This window comes from Thamnophis elegans, chromosome 12 (genome assembly GCF_009769535.1).
Source record: "Thamnophis elegans isolate rThaEle1 chromosome 12, rThaEle1.pri, whole genome shotgun sequence".
NCBI lineage: Eukaryota > Metazoa > Chordata > Lepidosauria > Squamata > Colubridae > Thamnophis > Thamnophis elegans.
In genome coordinates, this window is record NC_045552.1 from 31,611,986 (window position 1) to 31,639,012 (window position 27,027).

General features: G+C 42.0%; 1 protein-coding gene across 1 annotated transcript; it reads right to left on the minus strand.

Annotated features, from left to right (window-relative positions):
* Positions 1–1,137: 1,137 nt before the first annotated feature.
* LOC116515666 (ras-related GTP-binding protein C) lies at positions 1,138–22,450 on the minus strand. Its single transcript, XM_032227811.1, has 7 exons — positions 22,112–22,450; positions 21,807–22,010; positions 21,373–21,572; positions 20,441–20,555; positions 19,874–20,016; positions 19,105–19,253; positions 1,138–2,407 (listed from the first exon to the last, which is right to left on the minus strand). The coding sequence occupies exons 1-7, from the start codon at positions 22,409–22,411 to the stop codon at positions 2,259–2,261; spliced, it is 1,260 nt and encodes a 419-aa protein (XP_032083702.1). The 5' UTR covers positions 22,412–22,450; the 3' UTR covers positions 1,138–2,258.
* Between the last annotated feature and the right edge of the window lie 4,577 nt (positions 22,451–27,027).

The window sequence follows — 27,027 nt, forward strand, 5'->3', positions numbered from 1 at the left end:
CCTTCACAAGGCTAACCCGCTGCTCTTTTTTCCAGATATCTGATCACCATCAGACTTGAATATTGTCAAAGAAATTATGGGGTCATCTCAAATATGGATTGCATGCAAGATCTAACAGTAATAATACTGAACTAAAAGAATTCTATGAAGAAGAGGAAGAAAAAATATCCAAAAGGATAGTTTCTCAGCTAAGTAAGGTGTTTGAAAGCTGCAGTTTCCACTGATGGGGCTATTCCAAAGTACTCGTGTTATCCTTAAAATAATACCAGGGCTTATTTTCTTTTCAGTCCCCAAATAAGCACTGGGTCTTATTTTTGGATGTCTTACCCGCTTACCTTAGGGTCACCGCAGCCATGCCCCCCATGCTGACACCTGTCACACTGCTGCCCAACTTCTGCAGCCACTTGCAGAAATGCTGCGCGGCTTGCTGTGCTGCGGCCGCCACTCAGACACCGTGAGGCTCGTCGCACCAGTGCTGCTGGTCATGGGAGGCTGTGTGGCATGTTGTGCTGTTGCGTGTGAGTGGCAGTACTGGCACGATGAGCCTTGTGGCGTTCGGCCATGAGTGGCAGCACCGGCGCAATGCGCCAGGTGGCATCTGGCTGTGAGCAACTGCAGAAGTCAGCGCCACGACAGCTGTTGAGGCCTGGTAAGCAGGTATAGGATGTGTGGGGCAGCTCCATCCCCCCCCCACCCTAGCTTTTTACTCGTGCCTCAACCCACCTCGCACAACCAGATGGTGGGTAGGGCTTTTTTTGGGGTAGGTCTTATATTAGGTGCAAGTGTGACCGTCGGGCTAGGGCTTTTTTTCAGGGTAGGTCATATTTTCAGGGAAACACGGTAATATCTGAGAGTTTCCCAAGAGAATTACATTACTGTTTTTCCATAAATAGATGGTTGGTTCTGCTTACAAGTTGAAAGGAATCAAGATTAAGCAGAATTTCTGCAAGGTATTAATTAAGACCGGCAACCACCACTAATAACAACAGCTGTTGGCTCCTTGGTTAGGACTTGAACTGTTACATTTTTACCAATTCGAGACTGTGAATCCAATTAAGGATGTGTGTAACTTTAAAACTTCCCACTGGGCACTAAAGCCTGCATTTCCTTGTATTTAATTCAGAGGAGAAACACTTGTCGAGATAAAGATCTTTTATTAATGTAGCCTGGGAACATATCCGTTCCAGACAGGACCTTCTGGCAGAATGCAACCACCTGTGAAGAGTGTTAAAGCATGTTAAACCTTCAACAAACTCACACTGACATTTTGAGTTAAAGAGCAGAATCTGAGGCTCGGGAAGTGCTGTCATCATTAAGAGAATGGCATTTATCTGCCCAAACACAGATGAGCGACAGGAAGATTCACAGAAAACATTTCAACAGATGGAAAGTATTCCTATTGAAGGAAGTTTCACATGTTGTTAAAAATGAGCAAAATTGTTTGCAACTTCTAGCAACCGAAACCTGTAATTGTTCCATTCTTGTCAAAGCCGTACATATTTTTTTTTAAAATAAAATGACTCTCTATGTGATCATGCAGCCTCAAGAATGAAATACGGAATTCTAGCCATATTAGCCATGGCAGGATGAAATGGAATTATTTGTGAAGAGTGTAAACGTTTCTCCTGCTCAGTTGTGCCACACTCAAGGGGTGGTGCTAATCTCCGTTTCCTAGTTGAGGGAGCCAGCGCTGCCAAAAGAGGCTTCAGAAAAATAGTGTAAAAGAATCAGTAAAAAAAACAGTGCAAGAATAAATGCAGGAACTGATACCGAGTGACCAAAAGCTTGACAATTCAAGACATGACATTTCAAACAGTTCTGAGGACAGTTAGATCTAGAAAAGCAGATAAGCTTTCATTCCATGGGTTTGCAGAGGAGAGGTCACAGGATATATTACTTTTTTCAGGCATTACCACAAAACTGTGCGATAACTCAGGTGGAATGTGTTGAGTGTGTACTCAAATAAGTTATGAACCACGCTTGAATTTCAGGGCCTCTGGAGCACATCGCCTGCTGCTGAATCCTGAAACAAACAAGGAAGTTCCCCCTGGAGGAGAGGCTGCCTGGCTAATTACAACAAAAGGCACCACCCTGCATCTTGGCTTTCCCTTCGTCACTCCTGGTATGAGCTGTGACAAGAAGTCCCCAAGGCAGACTTCACTTGCTTCAAACAAAACGGAGGCTGCCCGTCCTCCGTGCTGCTGCTCCTGCCCTGATCCAGACCCAGAGTAGGCAAGCAAGCCCCAGGCCGTCCTGACTCAGTCCTCCTTCGGGGTGCCGTTATGAGTCAGTGCTTTCAAATTGGGAATGTTTGCTTGGTGGCCACAGGGGCGGTGAGAGGAAATGCCCACTTCAAAGACCTCATGGATGGCCTTCCGGAAGCAGTGGAAATTATAGTCTATTAGGCCTGCGAAGAAAAGGGATGGGGAGGAGAGGGAAGAGAGGCATAAGTTGGGAAGATTTCAGAAAACGAGAGGAGTAACGTGGAAGCTTTGGAGACTGAGATGCGGTGGATTCGAACTGCCCTCTCCTGAGCTCAAAAGGTATCATCTGGGATGGTAAAAATTAGTGTCCTCTTGCTGGGAAGCAGCTCATGCCAATCCTCCTTACAAAGAGACCTGCTTGAAAGCGAAAAGTGATCTCGGCCACCTGTTGTGATGCTGCATTCAAGCAGGCGCTCTCTTCCCAATGGACAGTTGCAAAAAAAAATCCTCAATATATCAATTTCCTTGGATTTAGGACTGAAGCTATGATTCTCTACTAAGAGAGACTGCCACTCGGTGTTGAATATTTTCATAGCAATAGCACTTAGACTTATATACTGGTCCCTAGTGCTTCACAGCACTTTTTGAGCCCTCTCTTTATACGGGATAAATCAATTAGAATAATTCCAGAATGCTGAACACAGCAAATTCTCCAGGGAAAATGTTTGAAAGTTGAGTTGGGCAAAGAAAACCAGGCTTATTAGCAGATATCCGAGGCATTTCCAAAGACAACAGAAAGATGAACTTTAAAAAAGACTCTTCAGAGATTTCTTATAGAAAAATGTGAAAAAGGCAAATAATTACATCCAAGAGAACTGCATTTCAAAGAATGTATGGTAAGCAAGCTTTTCTAGTGGCTTCCCTACCTCTTCTTTTCCTGGCTTACCAAAAATGTTCTATCAACTGTGGGGCACCTGTGTTTCCCCGAAAATATGACAGGGTCTTATTTTCTTTTTACCTACAAAATATGGCTTGAGCTTTATTAAGGGGGGAGGGTTTATTCTTTTGGGGTTGCCGGGCAGCGAGTGGGCTCCCAAAGAGCTGGGCACAGCCTCATGGGCTAATGGCTGTGTTGCGCTGTCACAGCAGCGCAACACAACAGCCATGAAGCGACCACGCTCCTGAGCAGCCACCCGGAAAACCCTACCCGAGTCTTTCGGCAGTGACCACTCTGGGCGCACGCTCTATGGTTGTGGGCTTCCAACCTGAGTCTTTCAGCAGTGGCTGCTCTGGGCGCACGCTCTATGGTTGTGGGCCAGCGTACAACCATAGAGCATGTGCCCAGAGCGGTCACTGCCGAAAGACTTGGCTGGAAGCCGCGGAAAAAGCCAGGCTGGGATGGCGGCGGAGGTGCCCTGGCTCCGTAATGAGAGCTGGGCCATGCATCGTGTGGCTGGGAGGTGGGTGAGCGAGAGCTCACGCAATCCTCTCTCCAGCCATGCAGAGAGCCCTTCACTGGCATTTGGAAGGTGCCAAGCTGCAGGAGCCGGGCGGCGGCGAACAGGCGCTCACGTGGCTTGGCGATACCTCTAGGTCAGTGAAAGTGCTGTGCCAGGCTGCAAAGGGGGTTTGCCCGGTGGCTGCTCGGGAGCGTGGTCGCTTCATGGCTGTTGTGTTGCGCTGTCACCCATGAAGCTGTGCCCGGCTCTTTGGGAGCCCACTCGCAAGAGAGCAGCCGCTCGGCAACCCGCCTCTTCAGCTGGGCACAGCGCTGCTCACCAACCTTGCGGTTGTAATGGCTCCTCTCCTAACTTGAGAAAGTAAAGACTCTTGAAACGGATTATTTCAAAAGGAACCTTTAGTCAAGCAGGATGGAAACTATTAGAAGCAAAGCAGCATCTGAAAACCTTTAGGCCATGCAAATGGGATTAAGCTGATAATGACCCCTCCCCTTTGTCCGAATGCAGATTCTGACCAATACACAAGTGTGAAGATGCTTCCTTAACTCTTCTGCCCTGGGAGTCAATAAAGCACGCGTTCCCATGGCTATCTCTAGTTAGACATCAAAGTTATATATCCCACGTGGCTACTATAAACATCCCTCCAGAGATGTTGGGACCTTCAGTCTCCCGGTGACAGGAAAACAGTTGTAAAGTTGTAAAACTCAGTTGTTTTAGATGTAGCTAATTATTTAACTCCGAGGCTCCCCTCCTCCCAATTGAATGGCAGTATCACTTTTAGGTATCTGACAGCAGTATCCCGAAGGCGCCAAGCAACGTGATCACTTTGGCCTCCCCCCCCCGGTTCCTGCGGCTTGGCACCTTTGGGATACTGCTAGGTTGGTGAGCGGCGCTCTGCCTGGCCAGAAGTGGGGGACTGTCCAGGGGACTTATATGTGGGGTGGGGCTTATATTTTTGCCCACCAGAAAAATGTGGCATGGCTGTATTATGAGGACATGTCGTAATTTCAGGGAAACATGGTACTCAACAGAAAATCTCCAAAAAGGGGTGGGAAGAGCCAAGGTTGCGACGATATGGTCGTGCGGTCTTGATGCTCTGAGACCGCAGCCAATACTTTTGCTGCTGGGTGGTCCAAACGGACCTAAACCGTCCCGAAGAGATGGTGAACAGGAATACATCTTGCTGATTTCGGAGATATCGCAAAATCCCTGAAAGAAGCAAGAGAAGTTCTTCAAGCTGGCGGTAAAAAATCCAGCCAAGGCTGAGAAAGTCGGGGAGGCTCCAAAACGGAAGGCTACGGAAAGAGAAAGATGCCCCAGCATCTCCAGAATTTCTCAACACACCCAAGAGGCCAACAAGTGCACTGTGCCTACATCGCCAAAGTCAGGCAATGCACACTAGTGGCCAACAAGTACACTGCGCCTACATCGCCAAAGTCTTGCAATACACCCTAGAGGCCAACAAGTGTACTGTGCCTACATCACCAAAGTCTTGCAACGCACCCTAGTGGCCAACAAGTACACTGCGCCTACATCTTCAAAGTATTGCAACGTACCCTAGTGGCCGACAAGTGAACTGCGGCTACATCTTCAAAGTCTTGCAACGCACGCTAGTGGCCAAAAAGGGAATTGAACTCAAAGAATTCATAACACGTTCAAGAAATTTTATGAGCTAGTCCTAGTCATATAATCTTTCTAGCAATGGCAGAAGGTTCAGACATGCCAATCCCCATTCCTGAATTCACCATAGACTCAGAATTGGATGTCCAACTATCAGAAAAGGAAGAAACACGTCAGATAGCCTATGACCTAAGACAGCATAGAAAGCTGTTGTGGCCCAGCAGGATCTGGTTGATCTGCTGATGGACTTGGATAGCGAGGAACCATATGAGTCTGTCCTGGGCGATGAGGACGACCCTGGGCATGGTTCGGACTCAGAGTAGGGACCAGAGAGGCTGGTTGGCCCACAGGAGGCGCCTGAGGCATGGAGCAATGGGGAGGATCAAAGGCAGTTTGTCCCTGATGCTAGATTGAGAAGGGCTGAGAAATGGAAGAAGCAACTCCGTAGGCAGACTCACAGAAGATGATTAAGCACGGGTGGTTGTTGATTGGCCCCTCCCGAGAGAGATTATAGGTGAGGCATTGGGAGGGGACATTTGCAGGAAACAATCGTTCGAATTAGTAGTTAAGAAAATCTATCCGTGTATTCTAGCCGTGTGTTTGTTTGGACTATCTGCGTTGCTGCGTTTGAACTATCTGTGTTGCTGTAGAGCTACTCTATTGAACGTGAGCTGCCTGAACTCTCAGCCGAAGGATTCGTTATCTCAGTAATTGAACAGTGGCAAACAGCCAAGCCTGTGTTCTGGTTTATTCACAGGCCAGGGGGTTAGAACAGAAAGCCTACGCACATTAAGGGGTCAAACCGCTTGGAGGAATGAGACGAGGTTTATCGAAAGCATGAGAGTCGCTGGAAGGAGTTGCAGCGTCTCTGTGACCAACCCAAAGAAGATCTAACTCCTAGACGCCTCCGGTCATTGGAAGAGGACATGAATGACATCTTCTCGCAATAGACAATTTATGAAGACCGCCTCAATGACATCCAGCTACAACTAAACGATGATGAAGAACTTCAGAAGGAGATGTTGCACCTTCAGAACTTAAACAGAGAACATAACAAGAAGTTTCAACGCAGGAAAGACGTTATGAAAACCTATCTGAAGAGGGAGACTGCACCGGACAAGAAGGCCGACTTCAAAGTATCACATTGTTCGTATACAACATTTCAGCAGTCATACACAACCTCCTTCTACGTCTCCAGAAAAGCCTCATCTTTCCGACCATAGGCAACTCGCAATGTCTCGCAACAATCTTCCCACTACAGCCAAAGGCCATGGATATCCACAGCTGCAGAAGCCAAAGCTCAGGCAGGGAGGGCAGCTGTGAAAGCCAAAGCTCAAGCTGCGAAAGCCAAATTTCAGCGCAAGTGGGAAGCGAAAAAAAGGCTGATATGGGCCAAAGTTCTGCAGGCCGAGGCTGACAGAGCCTCCTTCATCTCCAGTCTTAGGAAGTTAGAAGTGGGAAACCCAGACAAACCCAGACCCAGCCCGTCAAAGCCTACGTAAACAGCCAACACGTGGTACAACAGGAACAAGGAGGGGAATCTCAAGTGTCGGAACTCGACCCCTCCCTTAAAATTGGAGAGCCTACCCTGACAAACCAAGAAACACGAGGTGACCAGGGTAGTCCATCGGCAACAGTGAAGGATCTTCACAGGCAAGCACACAAGCAGGCGTGGTTCACAGCCTCAATGTGGAGGTGAAGAAACCCTTGGCAGACCTTCAAAGCGACTCGAGCACAGACAGAAAGATGCCTGAAAAAGAAGATGTGCCAAGGTACAGCACATCAGCCAGTTCAGCACTCGACAGCTTCATCAACATCCAAAGTAAAGAAACACACTTCATGACATTGACGTGCACCAGGTCCCAGTGCACGGCGGGGAGGAAAGTGGATAGACTCTGCATAGAAGTGTTAGATGAGAATGCACAGTTCCCACTGCCGCCATTACTAGAATGGAACAACCCACCAGATGATCGCAGTCAGATTACGACACCAGAGGTAGCAAGCACCACACCTCTCCTGAAGTACATGAGTAATCACTCTCCTGCTCTAGATCCCAAAGCTGAAATCCTGCTCTTGCCAGGAGCAGACACCTCCAACGCTTTCACCCCTCAAGAAGTGGTCAAAGGTCCAAAGGGATCCCCATTCGCCCTCAAAACAGAACTTGGAAGGGGCATATTTGGGATGGTATGTATCGATCAACCACAGGTCCCAACCCAGGCGAATGTCTTTGCAAACGCCGCTCAGTAATGGGAGAACATCCTCGACACTCAAACCAGTTTTAGGAGCAACAGTGTTCCAGACCAGCAAAGAAGACAACGACTTGACCTTGTCGATAGAGAACAAAGAATTTCTGAGGCTCATGGTCAAGGAATTCCAACAAGAGGCCACCAAGAATTGGATGGCCCCAATACCCTTTCACGTACCAAAACAACGGTTTCCAAATAACCATGAGAAATCTTTCTCTCGCCTCTTCAATCTGAGACAAATCATGAACAAGCAGCCTGAAATGAAAGCTCATTTTGTGGAGTTCCTAGACCAGATGGTCCAGAACTGACATGCAGAACTTGCTCCACCTCCGAGAATTGATGAGGAATGCTGGCATCTGCCATCCTTTAGAAAGTGCCAGCCACAAGAGCCAGGCCAGATTCGGAGGAGGAGCCAACGTCGCAACATTACATTGTGCGGATTCAACTGTCTGAATCCGCCGATGACACTTTTGCTCCTGGACGGTCTGGCAGGACCTAAACTGTCCCAAAGGGACGGTGACTGGAAAGACAAGACCTTGCTGGTCGCAGGGACATCGCAAAGTCCCTGATAAACCCAAGGGAAGCGCTTCCAACCAGCAGCAAACAGGCAGCCCACCCGGCTGACATAGTTGGAGACTCCAGGAAGACGCTCCAGGAAGAGAGAAGTGAAAGTGTTTCCACCTGGTGAGGTTTTTTTTTCTTTTCTTTTAGAAGATTGCCCCAAGAAACTCTTTTCTTAAGCTTAATTAGTCCATTAAGCAAGAACAAAGCGGGGTATTTAATCTCTATTGGACTGCCTTAGAAAGTTTTTTGCTCTTGTAACGATCTTTTGAGAATTGAGTGATTACAAAGCTTCCATTTTTTCCGCTTGAGGGAAGGGATCTTTTTCTCTCTATTTCCCTTTACTACTTCAACTTTTTTGGCTTAAATTAAAACTCTTTATACTTTAATAAATTTCATCTTCTACTTGTTACAATATTATATTAAAGATACTTAAGGAAAGAGGTTTTAAATTAGTCAGATCTGCCACTTGGAAGCCCAAGTCTGAAGCTTTTTTTCCTTTGCTGTTGTAACAATGTTTCCTTTGTTCACTCTTATCTGACTATACTGACTGTGCAACAGAAGGATTTGGAATGTCTCTTTAAAACCTGATAAAGACCCAAGGTCACAAGTAGTGGTGTGTGGAAAATATTTTGGCAAGAATTGGAAAAGGAAAGAAAAACTTTAGAACCCTTCTTCTTTGAAAACCATAAAAGAACATTTGTCTAAGATTTAAAATAAAAATAGATATATTCTTCAAAATCTGTGACAGGCTAGAGTGGCAGATAGTACCAAATTCTTCCTCCTGCATTTTCTTTATATTTTTCCTTACTCTAAAAAATGGAGCAATACTCAGATGAGGAAAACTTGTTAATTCAAAACATTTTGGCTGGACTTCAAAACGTCTCAGAAGGACTTGAGAGATTTGACAAGAAATGGGACAGACTATGAGGTATCACAAAAAAAGATGATGGGGTTACAGCCCCAGAAATTAAAGAAGTGAATGAAATTACAGAAAACAAAGATAAGAACTCAGATGAACTTATAAATGGAGTAAACGTGAGTGAAGGTGGAAAGAAGGGAAGCTGGGAAAGTGACTTTGATAATTTGGTATTCCACCCCAAACTCCAAGATGTAGGAGAAAAAGAAAGGGCGAAAAAGATGGAGTTAATAAGACAAATCTATTCAGAAAGAAACCTGACAACCAAAGTTAAGCTTACATCAATAACAACTCAAGGGCAACAAAACTACATGAGAGATCGTTTAAGCTTTAAAGTGTGGAGAGAAGTCTTAAACCCTGGAAAGGTTCTGGACAGAGAATTGACACAACAACTGGCGAGTGATGAAAGACCATTTTGTTACTGGAAAGATAATGGTAAATAATGCCAATTGATGGAAAAAAGCTAGTTAATTTTTGATGATTATTAAGTAGAGATTTTAGTACCTTATAGACTGTTTTAGATTAGCATTGAATGCTTATCCATTAACATAAATTTACTATGATACTAATAGAGAAATAATAAGCCTAGTTAGGATAAATAACCAGGCCATAGAAATGCTAATGTAAATTCTGGGTGATTGTCAAGTAGAAATGTTAATATCTCTTAGATTGTCTTAGGTGTCCAATCTTCATTTTCTTAGCACGTAATTAACTAATTTGGGATTGAGGGAAAAGTCCTATAAATCTTATTAATAAATCATTGTTTAAAGACGGTTATAAAGTTATAATACTGTGTGGGTTTGGAGATGAGAGGTGAAATAATCAGTAAATAACCTTTAGTTAACTACAATAATAACAATGAAATGTTAAAGGACAATATTCAATTATACATACAGGTGTGTTACGGGGAGGGGGGGGATGCTTAGATATCTTACTTAACCAAAGTAATTTTAGAACATGTCATAAAGGTGCAATGGTATTGGAGATCTATTGAAATGGCAAATGAACGCCAGTAGGTGGTTGTGTCTTCTAATATAAATGATTGTAGATAAAACCATGTTTAAACAATGGTAACCAAATGAGGATTATAGTGCAGGGATAGTAAAATACATAACTTTTCTTTCTTGACTTAAAATGTACAACATGATTTGAATGAAGTATATGTAAGGACTGTGGAAGAAACACATATATTTGTAACCAATCGATACGCTTTCAACAAGAAACAATAAAAATAATTCTCAAAAAAAAAAAAAAAAAAAGAGCCAGGACAGATTTGAGCAGTTTTCGATGCCAGCATGCAATCCCAATGCCTCTCTCTGAACGAAGTGCTTCTCACAGGGCCTGACCTCACCAACGATCTGCTCAGCATGCTCAATCACTTCAGAAAGGAAGCCATAGCCATCCTGGAAAACGTCCAGCAGATGTTCTACTTATTCCTTGTCAGAGAAAACCATCAAAGCTACCTATGTTTCATGTGGTCCAGCGACAAACAGCACAACCAACGGAAGCAAGAATGGCAAATGTAGCATGCCTCCCTGAGTTGTCTCCAAAGTGATCCCGTCCAGCACAAGCACATCCCCATCTTGCCTATCACCACAACGAAGGCGATAGCAGCCGTAGGACACATCAAGGGAGAACGACATTAACACCGGTCTCATCATGGGAATGGTGAAAATAGCATCACAACTACCCATCAACCAGTCCTAAGAACCAACTCGCTTCAAACACCTCTCCAGACGGGGGAGGAGGAGCCAACGTCCCTACGGTCTCGATGTTCGGGGGGGGGACATGTGGTTTCGATGTTCTGGCCATTGGGGGGGTTACATCGGACTTAAACCGTCCCAAAGAGACTGTGAATAGGAAGACCACCTCTTGCTGATATCAGGGACAACGCAAGTCTCTGATTGATACAAGAGAAGGACTTCAAGCTGGCGACAAAAGGCAGCCTAGGCTGATGAAGTGGGGACGACTAAAGAACGGAAGAAAACGGAAAGAGAAAGTGTGATCATCTCGTGGATTCTTTCTGTTTTGAAAAAAAAAATGCCCAAAGAGCTTCTTTTATATGCTAAATTAAATCCTTAAGCAGAAGTTGCGGAATTGATCTTCAATGGATTGTTTTGGTTAGTGTGCTTTTTTTTGTAACTACACTTTGTGGATTGAAGTGCTCCTTGCAATTTTTCTCTCTCTCTCTCCCTTCTTCTTAAAGTGAACGGACCGGTTTTTCTTCTTCGGCTCTTTCCTGCTTTATTTTTCAACTTAAGGATCAAAATCTCCCTCTCTACTCTAACAAAAATTGTCTATTATTTGCTATTAAACTCCATTTAAGAACTTTGTCCCTCTTAAATCTGAGATATGAGAGTGAAGGAAAATAATTGAATTCTGCTACTCGTAGGCTAGAAGCTAGAAGGTTTTTTTTGAAACTACACATTTGTTCCTGCTTCTCCTTTGATTTCACTGTCTTTGTACTTCAAAGCTCCGTAACGAAAAGTAATAAGAGCCAAGGGCACAAAGTGTTTACCACAGCTGTCCTTTGAGAGCCTTATCGGCACTGGGAGAGCGGGGGAAAAACGAAGGACAGAGAATGGAAGTAGTGATCTTCCTCCTATATTTGGGCATACCAGGGGTTGTGACTTTAAATATATACCTTTCACCCTGGCTTGGCTGATAAGGAGTGGAGCTCTGTAGCTCAGTGGTTAACATATCTACCTAAGAGGCAATACAGCACAGGTTCGATTCCCAGTAAGGGTATGGCTAGCTGATGAGAGCTAAATAGCTTGAAATAGATCTATACTAGTCTCCCTTTATTTATTTATCAGCACAAATATAACAAATGTAACAAAAAGGCAACAGTAAAAAATATTGGGTTTCTGTCTGGATGGTCTCTTGTGACGAGCCGAAGGACATAGAATGGAAGTAGTGATCTTCCTCCCATATTTGGGCATACCAGGGGTTGTGACTTTAAATAAATAAATAAATAAATAAATAAATAAATAAATAAATAAATGTATTTATGTATGTATGTATGTCTGTCTGTCTGTCTTTGGGTATTTGGGTTTTCTCCCACGTAAAATTGGAAGTGTCTTGGCGACGTTTCGACGAAGTCTCATTCGTCATCTTCAGACTGGTTTACTCGGCTTCGTGCTTCCAGGAGCAATGTGAGATCGCATCGAGAAAACCCAAATAACCAAAGACTTACATACAAACTCCCGCGAAAACCTCAGAAACTATATGTATGTATGTTATGTATGTATGTATGTATGTATGTATATATATATATACATACATACAAACATATGCATATACATATGCATATGCATATATATATACATATATATATATAAGATTTTTACAACCCCCGGTATGCCAAATATGGAAGATCACTACTTCCATTCTCTGTCCTTCGGCTCGTCACAAGAGACCACCCAGGCAGAAACCCAATATTTTTACTGTTGCCTTTTTGTTACATTTTGTTGTATTTGTGCTGATATTGCCCTTTATTTATTTATCAGCACAAATTATATATATATATATATATATATATATATATATATATATATATATATATATATATATATATATATATATATATATATATACGTATACACACACACTTAAAGTCACAACCCCTGGTATGCCCAAGTATGGGAGGAAGGTCACACTTCCACTCTCTGTCATTAGGCTCGTCACAAGAGACCATCCAGACAGAAACCCAATATTTTTTACTGTTGCCTTTTTTGTTACATTTGTTATATTTATGCTGATAAATAAATAAAGGGAGACTAGTATAGATCTATTTCAAGCTATTTAGCTCTCATCAGCTAGCCATACCCAAGTTTTTGGGAATGCCTGGGAGGCAATAGAGCACAGGTTCGATTCCCAAAAACTTGGGTATGGCTAGCTGATGAGAGCTAAATAGCTTGAAATAGATCTATACTAGTCTCCCTTTATTTATTTATCAGCATAAATATAACATATATATATATATATATATATATATATATATATATATATATATATATATATATATATATATATATATATATATATATATATATATATATATATATATATATTTAGTGAGTGTCACAACCCCTGGTATGCCCCAATTATGGGAGGAAGCTAAATGCTTCCATTCTCTGTCCATCGGCTCGTCACAAGAGACCATCCAGACAGAAAGCTCAATATTTTTACTGTTGCCTTTTTACATTTGTGTTGTATTTGTGCTGATGTTGCCCTTTATTTATTTATCAGCACAAATACAACATATCTATATCTATATCTATATATCATCTATATCTATATCTATATCTATATCTATATCTATATCTATCATCTATCTATCTATCTATCTATCTATCTATCTATCTATCTATCTATATGTCTTGAAAGCTAGAGTGACAGTAATTTAGTAATTTACAATTTGGAAACATGGATCAATTTTCAGAAGAGGAAACTTTAATTTTGCAAAATTTTTGGGACCAATTCAAATGTTATTGGAGGTAATTTGGAGAGTTGACAAAGAAGATAGAGTTTATATCAGAAAAAAATGAGGGAGATGGAGCTCCAAACACTGAAGAGAAGAATGAACCCAAAGATAAGAAAACTAATGATTTGATTTTTGAAATGAAAGTGGTTGAAAGCGAAGAAAAGGGAGTATGGAGAGGGGAATTCGATGGTCCGGAGCTCTACCCCAAATTTCAAGGCACAAAAGAAGAAAAAAGAGGGGAGAAGTGGAGCTAGCTGCCAGCACCAATGGCTGCTTGAACGGAGAGCTCTGTGAAGAGCAGCTGGATCTGGCGTCCGGAGGGGTTTCTGGAAATATTTTTGTAAACCGAAGGTTTCCTGTAGGGAAGACTGAACAGAAGGTTGGTTTGGCACAACCATAGGATGGCAGTTCATGGTCTGCGCTTGAAATTCCCTTCATAACCCCGGGCGTGGAAGAGGGCGATCTGTAAAGGCCGTCCCAGAGTGCTGACAGCAGTTCAAAGTAAGTGAGGATTTATTACAGAGAAGCTGCTGGAGTTGCGAGTGGATTAACAGTTCCTGATCTTGGTGGAAGGTATTTTTATTCCAAAACAGTTCAAGAGTTTAAGGGCTCAAGAAGGAGTGGGGTGGTTGTTGTTTTTTTCACACACACACACACACCCCTTTATAGCGGCGAGAGGAATACGCTGAGTGAAGGCTGAAGACTATTTTTTCTTTTTCTCTGAACTGTCTGAGGAGCTGAATCTAAACTTAATTAGTTAACACAACAAAGGCCAGCTGTAAATAACTCTGAATACATAGATGCCTTTAGGGGGAAATGAGTTAACTACTGAAGGTTTGAAGAAGATATAAAAGCTGATTCATGGCAGTATATCTTGCTACATCTGTTTCTTGTTAGCCTGTATCTGGTTAGCTTGTGGAAGAGTGACATCTATTGGCGAAATCTGGACCACCCCCAAGAAAACAGAAGTTTTTGGTGACGTGATACCCCTTGGATAACAAGAGAGCTGATTTTTGGAGAATTCTGATGTTAATCTTTGGACATTACTAAAAGAAACAACCAAAGAGAGAAAGAAGATTTACCGGACCAAGGGGACCCAGAACATTTTCATATAATTACTTAACTCAGGAGGGTCACATAAAAGGTTGAACTTAAAGAATTGGAATTAATGTTATAATACTACTATCAAAGTGTTATTGTTATTGCCATTGGTATTGTTATTGCTATAAGTTTATTAATTCCACCAACTTTTGATATTATTGGCATTAGTATTGATTAATTAAGGAGATGGTTTGATTACAATTTAATCAATAACTATAAGCAATTCATTATTCTTAGGTTAATAGAATAGATTAATAGAAATATAGGAATATTTTAAGTGGTGTGTGTGTGTGTGTGTGTGTGTGTGTGTAGTGATAAATTGATAAGTGAACTTCAAAAGAAACCACAAAATAGAAGTATAAAAGGAAGTATGGAACAAAATGTCTTTGAGAATGCAAATAAACCGGAGCGGTGGCTATCCTATAGGCTAAGGAAGCAAAAGCAAGAGAATTGGATCAATAAATTACAAGATGGAAAAGGCTAGATCTGCTATCAACTAGAGGGGGAAAAAAGGATTACCCAAGCTGAACAACTATATAGAGAAAATCGACACTATACAAAGGAAGGAATACTACAATATCTGGAAAAGTCAGATCTGCCAAAGATACCAGAGGAAATAAAGGATATGCTCAATGAAGAGATTAAAACATCAGAGATAATTGAAGCCATACAAAGACAAAAGTGGAAAATCCGATTAGAACAAAAAGTAAAAAAATTAAGGGCAGATGCTAGTAACTTAAAGAACATGCATGAGCAACGGCTTAAAAACAGCAAAATCATAGATCAGCTAATCAGAAGATATAGATTGGATACAAGAAACATCAATGAAGATGTAGATTGTAAAACAGCAGATAACAGCAACAGCTAGAAAAATTGAAAGATATGAGGCACGAATCACCCAATATAAACAAAATCAGAAATTTCGATCAGACCAACGGCGTTTTTATCAAAGTCTTAATGTGAATGGTGACACCAAAAGTGAAAAACCAGAAAAGCAGGCCACAGTTGAATTCTGGAAAGAATTGTGGGAAAATGCAAAGGACTACAACAAGGAAACAAAGTGGATACATGACTTTGAGAAAAGCATTGGCAACAAACAAATGCAAGTATTAGAAATAACAACTCAGATGTTCAAAAATCGAGTAAAAAAAGTAAAGAATTGGACATCACCTGGAAATGACCAATTACATGGTTTCTGGCTCAAATATCTGACCAGTTTACATGCAATATTGGTCAGGCAACTGAATGAAATTTTATAAAATGGTCAAATTGATGAACGGTTGACAACTAGAAAAACATACTTGATTCAGAAGGATGCAACTAAAGGAATAATATCAGACCAATAAAATGCTTGCCAACAACTTTCAAATTACTCACAGGCATTATTGCAGATAACATTATGGATTATTTGGAAACAAACAACATCTTGCCAGTAGAACAAAAAGGCAACAAAAGAAGGAGCAGGGGCACAAAAGATCAGCTCCTAATTGATAAAATGATATTAGAAAATTGTAAGAACAGAAAAATGAACTTGAATATGGTCTGGATCCATAAAAAGGAGCAAAATCATTACATGTGAGGGAATTGAAATGCCCAATGGCCAACTAATTAAATGCAACGAAAATGAAGCCTACAAATACTTAGGCATTCTGCAGTTGGATAACATCAAACATGGAGAAGTAAAAACTATTGTCAGGAGAAAGTACACCAACAGAGTTAGGAAAATTTTGAAATCTAAATTGAATGGTGGAAATACAATCAAGGCCATAAATACCTGGGCAATACCAGTTATAAGATAACAGCTGGTATATTTAACTGGACACAAGCTGATTTGGACATTTTGGACTGAAAAACCAGGAAACTAATGACAATGCACTATAGTTTACATCCACGCGGTGACACTGATAGACTATACCTGCCCCGAAAATCAGGGGGCAGAGGATTATTACAAGTGAAGCAAATAGTTGAAGAAGAAAAACATGCACTGGCTGATTATTTAAAAGAAAGTCAAGAACATCTATTAATCAAAGTAAAGAACAAAAATCTACTGAAGGCCCAACAGACGAAACAAGAATACAGAAAAGATGTGATAAAATCAAGAATGGAGAGTTGGCAGAACAAAGCATTGCATGGTCAATTTCTGGAAAAAATAAAAGATAAAGTGGACAGTGAAAAAACATGGTTAACAACAGGTATATTAAAGAAAGAAACAGAGTCACTAATCCTGGCTGCGCAAGAACAAGCTATCCATACAAATGCCATTAAGGCCAAAACTGAAAAATCCTCTGATGATGCCAAATGCAGACTCTGCAAAGAAGTTGATGAAACTGTTGATCACATACTCAGCTGCTGTAAAAAAATCGCGCAGATTGATTATAAATTGCGGCACAATTCAGTAGCACAAATGATCCATTGGAATTTGTGCAAAAATTATAATATTAAAACAGCAACAAACTGGTAGGAACATCAGCCTGAAAAAGTCACTGAAAATCAGATGGTCAAGATCTTGTGGGATTTCCGTATACAAAATACTGGCGCATAATACACCAGACATCACACTGGTTGAGAAAAATAAGGTCACAATTATAGACATCGCAATACCAGGTGATAGCAAGGTCGCCGAGAAGGAACATGAAAAAATCGCAAAATACCAGGACTTAAAAATCGAAATTCAACGACTATGGCACAAACCAGCAGTGGTAATTCCAGTGGTAATTGGCACACTGGGTGCTATTCCAAAAGCACTGGAATTACATTTCAAACAGTTAAAAATTGACAAAATCACCATCAGTCAAATGCGAAAAGCCGCACTGCTTGGATCTGCACACATATTACGAAAATACGTTACGACGTCCTAGGCCCTTGGGTGAGGCCCGACTAGTAACCAATGCCAAATCTGACGAAACAACTGGCCGCTGTGATACAATTGTATAACAACAACAACAACAATAATAATAATAAAAATACGTTAGATACAATTAAAGTTTTGATTATTAGGGGGGAAATGCTATGATACAGGATATAGTCAAATAAAAGAGGGATAAGAATAACAATGCATATATAGATATGGGTATAACAAAAGGAAACTGGATCTAAACTTTAAACAGTGATTTGGAAAGGAGGATTAAAAAACTTTGTTATTAAATATTATGGATGTTTAGCTACAACAGGACATAAGGATTTAGTGTTAGTGGAGGATTTTAGAAATAGTAATTGAAAGGCCAGTATGTAGTTATGTATTTAACTTTGGTATATTTTATGATGAAGGATGTTTAAACAATTATAGTCAAATGAAAATGAAGATATAATGATGGTGACATGTGTAAATATTTGAGATAAAATACTTAAGTTAATATGAACTATGTTTGTTGACTGTGGAAGAGATGCACAAAAGTTTCTTTTGTAATCAACTGATATACTTTCTATAGCATGTAAAGAAGGATGATCTATTTGTTTTAAATTAAAAATTAAAAATATTTTATTAAAAAAAAGTCTCCAAAAAGGTTATCAAATAATTCTCTTTAAAAAGCATTTTGGAAAACAGAGAGAATTCTGTGCAAATATTTGAAAAAGTACATTAGTCTTCTAACAGACAGACTAAAAGGGGACAGATTCAGATTATATCAATCCAAGCAATTTTCAAACAGTTCCAATTGCCATAATTCAAGGACTACCTATGCTATCTGGCATTTAATGTCATTTTAGGATAATGTCCTTTTTCTGTGATTGTCATTTGTACAATGGTTCAAACACTTATTTTAGAAAATTTATCTGGCCACCTGCTCCTTCTCGGTGACTCTGAGTGGCTGACGTGTGTGTGTGTGTGTATGTCCGTGCGCACGTGTGTATTGTAATTTATCCTGTGGCTCCTTAGCTAATGTATTACAGCAGCGGTCTTTAACCTTTCTGGCACCAGGGACCAATTTCGGAAGAAAAATTGTCTTCCATGGACTAGGTGGGGATGGTTTCACGTGGAACCTAGATCCTGTCCATGCACAGATAAAGCTTTGCTCTCTCACCCACCTCTTGTATGGCCCAGTTCCTAACAGGTCGTGGACCAACACCAGTCCACGGCCCAGGAGTTGGGGATTCCTGAGTTAGAGAAATCACCCTCCCTCCCATGCTAGGATAATTATCTCATTGCCTGTTCGGGCAATGTTTAATGCAGTTTTAAAGCAATTTCTCATGATAGTTTTGTGGAACTAATAGATGAAACGGAAGGACATTACGAGAACTGAAACATTTCTACTGTTGCTCCCTATATGATACTTGGAACACTTGTAGTATATTCCAACTTTCACCTCACTAGGACACAGCCAGCTCAGACTAAATATTTCAGATGAAACTGCCCTGAGTTTGAAGCAGAGCGTATTTTCTATTTTAGAAAAAATAACAAAATCATGATTATTGTTTTTAATGGTGATATTTGTGCTGCTGTCTATGACTGTAATAAAGATTGATTGATTGACAGAACAAAATTATGAGGCGCACAAGCCCATTTGCTCACCTTTGCGTTCAAAGCTTTCTTCTCTGAGGATACACACCAAGGCTAGAAATTTTGTCACTTCTTTTAAATATAAAACAGTTGTGTTATTGAGTTTAATAATTGCCATAGATTCCTCGTCATATGCACTACCGCTGCCATCTTCTTTTAGCCTAGAATAGGTTGAAGGAGAAAGACTGTTCAGCATACCTGAGTTTTAGACTGAGCACTTAAACTTGATACAACTCAGATGCCTCATTTATATTTGAGCAACTGAACAGAAATTTACAACAAATTTACCACTTTTACAATTTATGACAACTTCAGAAATGTACATTTGCTTTTTAGCTTGATTAATCTACAAATGTTTTAATATCCTTACATTTATATAAATATAAGTTTATATTAATATAAAAGTCAGCTTACCATAATACCATATTTACCAATTACCATAATTGTTATGTTATTTATTCATTAAATTTATATGCTGCCCATCTTATTCACAAGGTAACTCTGGGCAGCAGTTACATTTTGACAGAAATACCTGTACTGTGATCATGACGTGAGACATACCAGGTTTCATAAGGACGCTTGCTCAGGATTCTAGACCAAATCAGTTTGTTGACAAAATTATGCCAACAATAAGCAAGGCGGCATAGCATCGCCCATTTTATAAACTAAATGCTTCACAATTTTAAGATTATCCTGCATTTCTCAAAATATCCCTGAACAGTAAACAAGTCACTGGCTTCTTTCACGATTGTTGTTCTATACTTCTAGAGCATTTACTTACCCATATATGCAAGAAACATCAATGACGACGTCAATCATGTCGCAACATAGCTCATAGGACTGCATGTCAACAGGGGAACTGTCTGTTGCAATATAGATCTTGCTGACAACATCAAAAAGAAAAGCTTTCTCAATCCCAGAGTTCTTCAGAAAATGAAAAGACAGGTTTAAATTAAGATTGCATCTCACAAATGCCCACATCTGTCCCAAGATCCATTTGCTTTTATTTATTTTGCAATTCTTGATTGTATATACTTAGGAGGTAAAAATAACCACAATACAAAGGAATTATTGAACCCACCACATATTTTAATAATTCTACTAGCGTGCAATCCAAATCTTTGATATATAAAGATTACTAATTTAAAATGTCTAATATAAACCAAATAATCTGTTAAAACTCACCCAGATTAAGCAGTCTCCAACCCACCTCTGCTTTGGAGGCAAAAGTTCTTTCCAAGATCTCTTGGTGTCAATTTCACTATCTCCTAAATGAAAACCACTCACCTAATAACTTTCACCACATTAGTCACCCTTTCAAAATGTGGAGTAATTAACTGCTACTTACTGATATAAAGATATTCAGCAAGTTTTCCAAAGTGGGCAGCTGTGGAATGAGTTTCTGCACCACCTTACTGAAGGCCTCAAATATTGAGTGATCATAGATGCTGGTCAAATAAAAGCTAAAAAAAAAAAGAACTCTATAATTAGTTACCGGAATGGTTTCAAATGTTACCTGCTGTTTTGGCCAAGCTAATACCACCACTGATATCATCCCCCAACTGGAATCTGTTGAAATTCATTTCTTTGTGTGATTCACAATTAACTAACTAACACAGTTATGATTTACTGAAACAACCAGGATCTGCATGGCACATTAAACCCTAATCTAAATACATTGGTTAGTGCTTGTCTCTTAAAAATTAGGCACTGGAAAAAAAGATTAAGAAATCTACACTAACATTTTCATTGCAATTAACCAATTAATAAACTGCTTGGTATGTAAATAAATGACCTGTTTAGAAATACTATATTTATACCAAATCAAGAAACGGACTAACAGGTGAGAGGGGAGAGAACTTTGTTCAGCATGAACCAAATTTTGGTTTTCAGAAATTCAAGAAAATGATACAGTCAGAAAAATATCAGATGAGAAAAAAGGAGACTTGTGAATTGTGACAGCAGTTGAAATTCAGAAAAAATATATTCTGGGCTTTGGCTATTCCCTTCCCCACCCAAAAAGTAGTGCTGAATCGTTAAACAAGCTTTCAGACCTTGTTAAGGCAGCAAAATGCAGCATTTTGTTGTTGGGGCACTCGGCAGTGGCATTTTCTGACCAGGGGAAAATGGCAACCACTTCTGGAATCGTGCCATGGGTACAATCAAAACAGTATTTCTTTATTGAAAGAAGCCTCCCTGCTATTCACATGTTCTGATCCCAACTTGTAATTAGTAACAGCCATTCAAAAGCATTTAAGAAACTACAGAAATTTCACTTGCCTAAGATGTAGTTTTTCTAAGCCAGCATCGGCAAGATCATCATTGGCTCTTTGATGGATGTCCCTTTGAGTTTCAATTTTATGGTCATCCGATAAGCCATCAACTTTATGAATAAAGACTTCAAAGTTCATGTCTGGATTGATTTTGTAGGCTTTGGAAACCGTAATATGGAGTCTGGTTAATGCTTCCATGTAGTCGTCCTGTAAAAGAAATGGAATATATCTGTTTTTTGCAAGATTGCTCTGAGTGTTTTTTGCAGCTCTTGGATCTTTTCAGGAATCCCAAGAACAGCTTTGACTGGGGACCATTTCTAGGCCCTTTGGAGCCCAAGAAATTGAGAGAAAAGCAGAGGAAACAATAACAAGTTAATTACCGCAAACCGTGTTTAGTTTATACTGAGCTCAGCCTTACTCTTTGTCGTCCCCCCCTCCCACCTGCGCGTCAATGACGTAAATGAGAGCTCCGGTGCCTCGGAAGATCATCTCGTAGTCAAAGGTGGGATCGAAGAAATCCATCTGGCCAGGAAAGTCCCAGATCTGGAAGTTGACGAAGGAGCTGTTGGAGACGTCGTCCTTGTAGATTTTGTTGGTGCTCTCCAGAAAGAGCGTCTCGTTGGGGGACATTTTGTGGAAGACCACCTGCCGGGCACAAACCACAGGCTGCTCAGGCCGGGCCTCTTCCCCCCCCCCCCCCGCAGCCTCGCCAGCCCCCGCAGAGCCCGGCCTTCGCCCAAGGACACCTTCTGGATCGAGGACTTCCCGCTCCGCCGCAGCCCCATCAGCAGGATACGGGGCTGGTTGGAGGAGTCGCCCCCGCCGGCCCCCAGCCCGCCTCCGGGCCCCGCCAGGCCGATCCCGCCGCCGCCGCCTCCCGCTAGTTCGGCCCCGTCGTCCTCGCCCGCCTCGGCCTCGTCAGCTCCGTAGCCGAAGTCTTTGGGGAAAGCATCGGCCGCGGCCAAGCTGCCCACGGGCAAAGCTGCGCCGGACAGCTGCGCCGGCTCCTCGGCGGCGTCCGCGGCCCCGAACGGCATGGCGGCCATGACGAGCCCGGCTCGAGGCGGACGCCCAGCCGATTGGCCGACGCCGGCGCGGCGGTCACGTGACCCCTCCCCCATGGTCACGCCTCCTTTCCGCCGTGCTGCTTCCTGGTCCGGGCCGCCGCGTGCGCCCCCTCCGACCGGGCGTTCGCAAGGCAGGTAAGCGGCAGCCAGCGCAGCCGAGGCCCCTGCAGACCTCGGGCACTTCGCGATCGGCGCTCCCCGAGAGCCCGCAACCCGAGAACGAGGCCGAAGACGGGAAAGGGAAGAGGCAGCGCTGTGACTGGATTCGAGTCCTAGTCAGCCTCGACCTGTAGGGAGGGCACAATCTGGCTCAATCTAATGGAAAGAGTGGAAGTCGAGCGGCAGGTCTTCTATCCAGAACTAGAAGGGGGGACGGAAGAGAAAGAGGCGCCGGAGGGGATGTTGAAAGGCTGTTGAAATGGTGAAATTCTGTGCCTCAAAAGGTGAATTTACAGTTCCGGGGATGGAAAAGGTCCCAAATTTAATTGCACAATTTAAACTTGAACCTTGTTAATAAGATGAGGCTGCTAGGCTAAATTTTAGGGGAGATAAACCCGAAGAAGTAAGCATAATTACAAAGCAGGTTCCCATATTATGGCAAGAGATACATTAAGTACATAACCCGGAGGCAAAACCTGGATTGACCATTACTTGAGCTACAAAGCTATTTAATCCTTACCAGTTTCTTAATAATTTCCAGAATAAGATCTTTCAGAGCTGTGCATGAGAATGCATTTATTTTCTGGATTGGTTCCAGAGACAAAGGATGTAAAAAAAAATCATTTTATTTCAGGTAGATTATATCAGTCCCTGGAAGCTCTATAAAATGTGTCACCTTTTCCCATTTTCCCCCTTGCTTCTGTTATCAGATCACCTTCAGTAGATTAGAACTCTGATGATGTTATCTAGTTAGAGCAGTGTTTTTCAACCTTTTTTGTGCAAAGGCACACTTTTTTCATGAAAAAAATCACGAGGCACACCACCATTAGAAAATGTTAAAAAAATTTAACTCTGTGCCTATATTGACTATATATAAAGTAATTCTCCCACGGCACACCTTACACTATGTCACGGCACACTAGTGTGCCGCGGCACAGTGGTTGAAAAACACTGAGTTAGAGTAACAAAATATTTTAAGAAACAAGGAAGCTCAGAGCACCCGGGACCCCTCAATTCTCAAGTTCTATCCAGGTTTGCAGGGGAGAAGGTACTCAAGGAAGGACGTGGAGTCCCAAAGGTGCTTTTTCAAAAGGCAACTGGAAATGAGTGCAGCGAAGAACAAAAAAGAGGGTTAGGGGACTGGAGGCTAAAACCTATGAAGAATGGTTGCTGGAATTGGGTATCTCCAGTTTAATGAAAAGAAGAACTGGAGTGACATCAGGTGTGGTATTCACTTACCTTCCTTACCGGTTCGCAAATATGAGCACATGCACCAACTCCGCACATGCCCACAGCCTTCTGCACATGCACTTTTGGCGAAAAAGGGGCCCAAATGGGATGCTGTAGAGCCGGGGCAAGTGGGCGGAACCACCCGGTCCGAACAGGTAGAATACCACCTCTGAGTGACATGATAGCAATGTTCTGATATCTCAGTGGCTGCCACAAAGAAGAGGTAGTCAAAACTATTCTCCAAAGCACCTGAAGGCAGGATAAGAAGCAATGGGTGGAAACGAATCAAGGAGAGAAGCAACTTAGAACTAAGGAGAAATTTTCTGGCAGTGAGAACAATTAATCAGTGGAACAACTTGCCTCCAGAAGTTGTGAATGCTCCAACACTGGAAGTTGTTAAGATGTTGGATAGTTTAGTTTGTCTCAAGTGGTGTAGGGTTTCCTGCCTAAGCAGGGGGTTAGGCTTGAAGACCTCCAAGGTCCCTTCCAACTCTGCTATTCTATTCTATTTTCTGAGACAGCAAAATGGGCGAGGTCAGACAGTTATCTTTTGTTCCGATGCACCAGTTGTGATGTGGGCTGTCTGCCATTCCCCAATTAAAGAGTGTGGCCTTAGTTCTGACATGGACTTGAATAAGTACTCTGATACAACATGAACCTCTTTCTCAGAATCTTCCAGTACGTCCCCAAAATTCCTACTCCCTGCTACTGGAAAAAAACCCAGTCAATTTGGGATTTCCAAGCCTCATCCTACAACCCTCCATAGAAAAGGTGCTCTTTTTTTGCTTTACATCAGTAGAAAAAGGAAGGAAAAACCCGTAGCTAGAAGAAGACAGTAAGATGTTGGGAAGAGGATAAAGATCCTCAATATCTGGTTTAGTTTGCTCTTTTCTTCCCGAAAGGGAACAATGTTCAAATGCAAAACAATTAACAAAAGATGAAGGGAGGGGGAGATGGCAGTCCAAACTGTGTGCTGATGGTAGGATGTTTGTCTTCAGAACCAGATCAAACATATTCAAGAAATTTGGAAAACTTGTGCTTATCATCTTGGAGCAACTTTTTGTGATTTTTTGAGGAATCATGGTGGATGGTTAAGGTGCAAAAAGCTACAAAAAGGAGGACCCAAGTTAGTTTTGTTTTATACTGGGGCAACTATTGGAACAGATTATTAAGCAAATTATTACTTGTTAGCATTTAGAAAATAACTCGTTCCTGAGCAGGAGCAAGCATAGCGTTTGGTATTAATCATGCAAAACCAACTTGATCTCTTTTGATAGAGTGACCAGTTTAGTTATTGAACCTAGTAGGCACAGCAATGCTTCCAGGTTTGCTACTCCCACTTCAAAGCTGGTTGAAGAATTGTATCTAGCAAATGATCATCAATGGCTCTACCACTGCAATGGTGCAGTGGTTGGAATGCAGTACTGCAGGCTACTTTTGCAGTTCAAACCACACCAGACTCAAGGTTGACTCAGCCTTCCATCATGAGGTCAGTAAAATAAGGACCCAGATTATTGGGGGCAAAATGCTCTGTAAACTGTTTAGAGAGGACTATAAAGCACTGTAAGCAGCACATGTCTAAGTGCTGTTGATATTGCTACCTATTCATGGTATCTGACTTTCTGAAGAGGTTTCCAAACTTGACAACTTGAATACTTGTGGACTTCAACTCCCAGAATTCCCCAGCCAGCATGGCTGCTTAACATCTTAAAGTTTAAAGTCAAATTTGGAGACCCCCTGGTACATCCTGTCAATTAAAGGGTGAGATAGGAGTGATTCAGCATTCTTTCATTTTTGGCCTAGTGTTTTTAAAATCTCATGTTCAAAATGTTTTTACCTGCTGTGGACATACCATTTCCAGATACCCTCGTTGGGATTAGCTTATTATATATACATTTGCCAAGGTAACTATCAACTAAGAATCAACAAGCCTAACACATTTGGGAGATAAAAGTTTGAGACAGGGGTCAGAAACATCATCCATTGGTGCACAAATTTATTACAAGGTAGTCCTTGACATAGAAACATTCATTTAGTGACCATTAAAAGTCACAACAGTACTGAAAAAAGCAACATGGCCATTTTCCACATTTATGACTATGTAGCATCCCCCTGGTCATGTGATCAAAATTTGGGCACTTGACAACCATCTTGTATTTATGATGGTTGCAGGGACCCAGGCAGGGGTGGGTTTCAGTCGGTGTTACTGCTGGTTCACTCGTGTGCGGGTCTCACGCGCATGTGCAGTTCAATGAAAATTGTTCTGCGCATGCTCAGAACTAAAAAAAGAGATGGTGCCGGCACTGACCAGGGAACTGGTCTGAGAGCGTGGCTAGCCTGGGTCGCTGCCAGTTCTGTGACTCAGGCCAGCATACCACTGCCGGTTCAGCCGAACGATAGAAACCCATGTCTGGAACCTTCTGACAAGCAAAGTCAATGGGAAGCCAGACTCGCTTAATGACCGCATGATTCACTTCTGGAGTGATTTGCTTAATACCTTTGGCCAAAAAGATCATAAAACAGGGCAAAACCTCACTTGACAACTGTCTCACTTAGCGACAGAAATGTTGAGCTCATTTATGGCCATAAGTTGAGGAGTACTTGTAGTTTCAGAAAAGAAAGAAGAGCTAGCACACCAATTTAGCTGGTGCTGGTACCACTCATAATAGGTGGCCAGCTTGGGGCTCTTCCCTCACGTGGTCTCTTCCTGTCCTTGAACCCAGGGAAAGCCTGCTGGTAAATGAAGCGAGGCCGTGCCCAGCAATGCTTTCTGGGCTGCCACATGGACAAGCCCTCGACTTAAAACTGCTGGAGGCTACAGACCAGGATGACTGAGGGGAGTTGCTGTTCCCAGCAGGACAGTTACAAGGGGCAACATCAGATTAGATTAACAGAGTTGGAAGGGACCTTATAGGTCATCTAGTCCAACTCCCTGTCCAAACAGGAGACTCTGCACTATTTCTGACAGATGGCAGTCCAGTCTCTTCTTGAAAGCCTCCAATGGTGAAGCTCCCACAACTTCTGAAGGCATCTTCTGTTCCATCCGTTGATTGCTTAAACTGTCAGAAAATTTCTCCCTCCCTCCCTAGAAAGGCTGAATCTCTCCTAGCTGCCCCCCCTCACATATTGGAAGACTGCCATCCTGTCTCACCTGGCCCTTCCCTAGACTAGCCAGGCCCATTTCCTGCAACCCTTCAACCTATGTT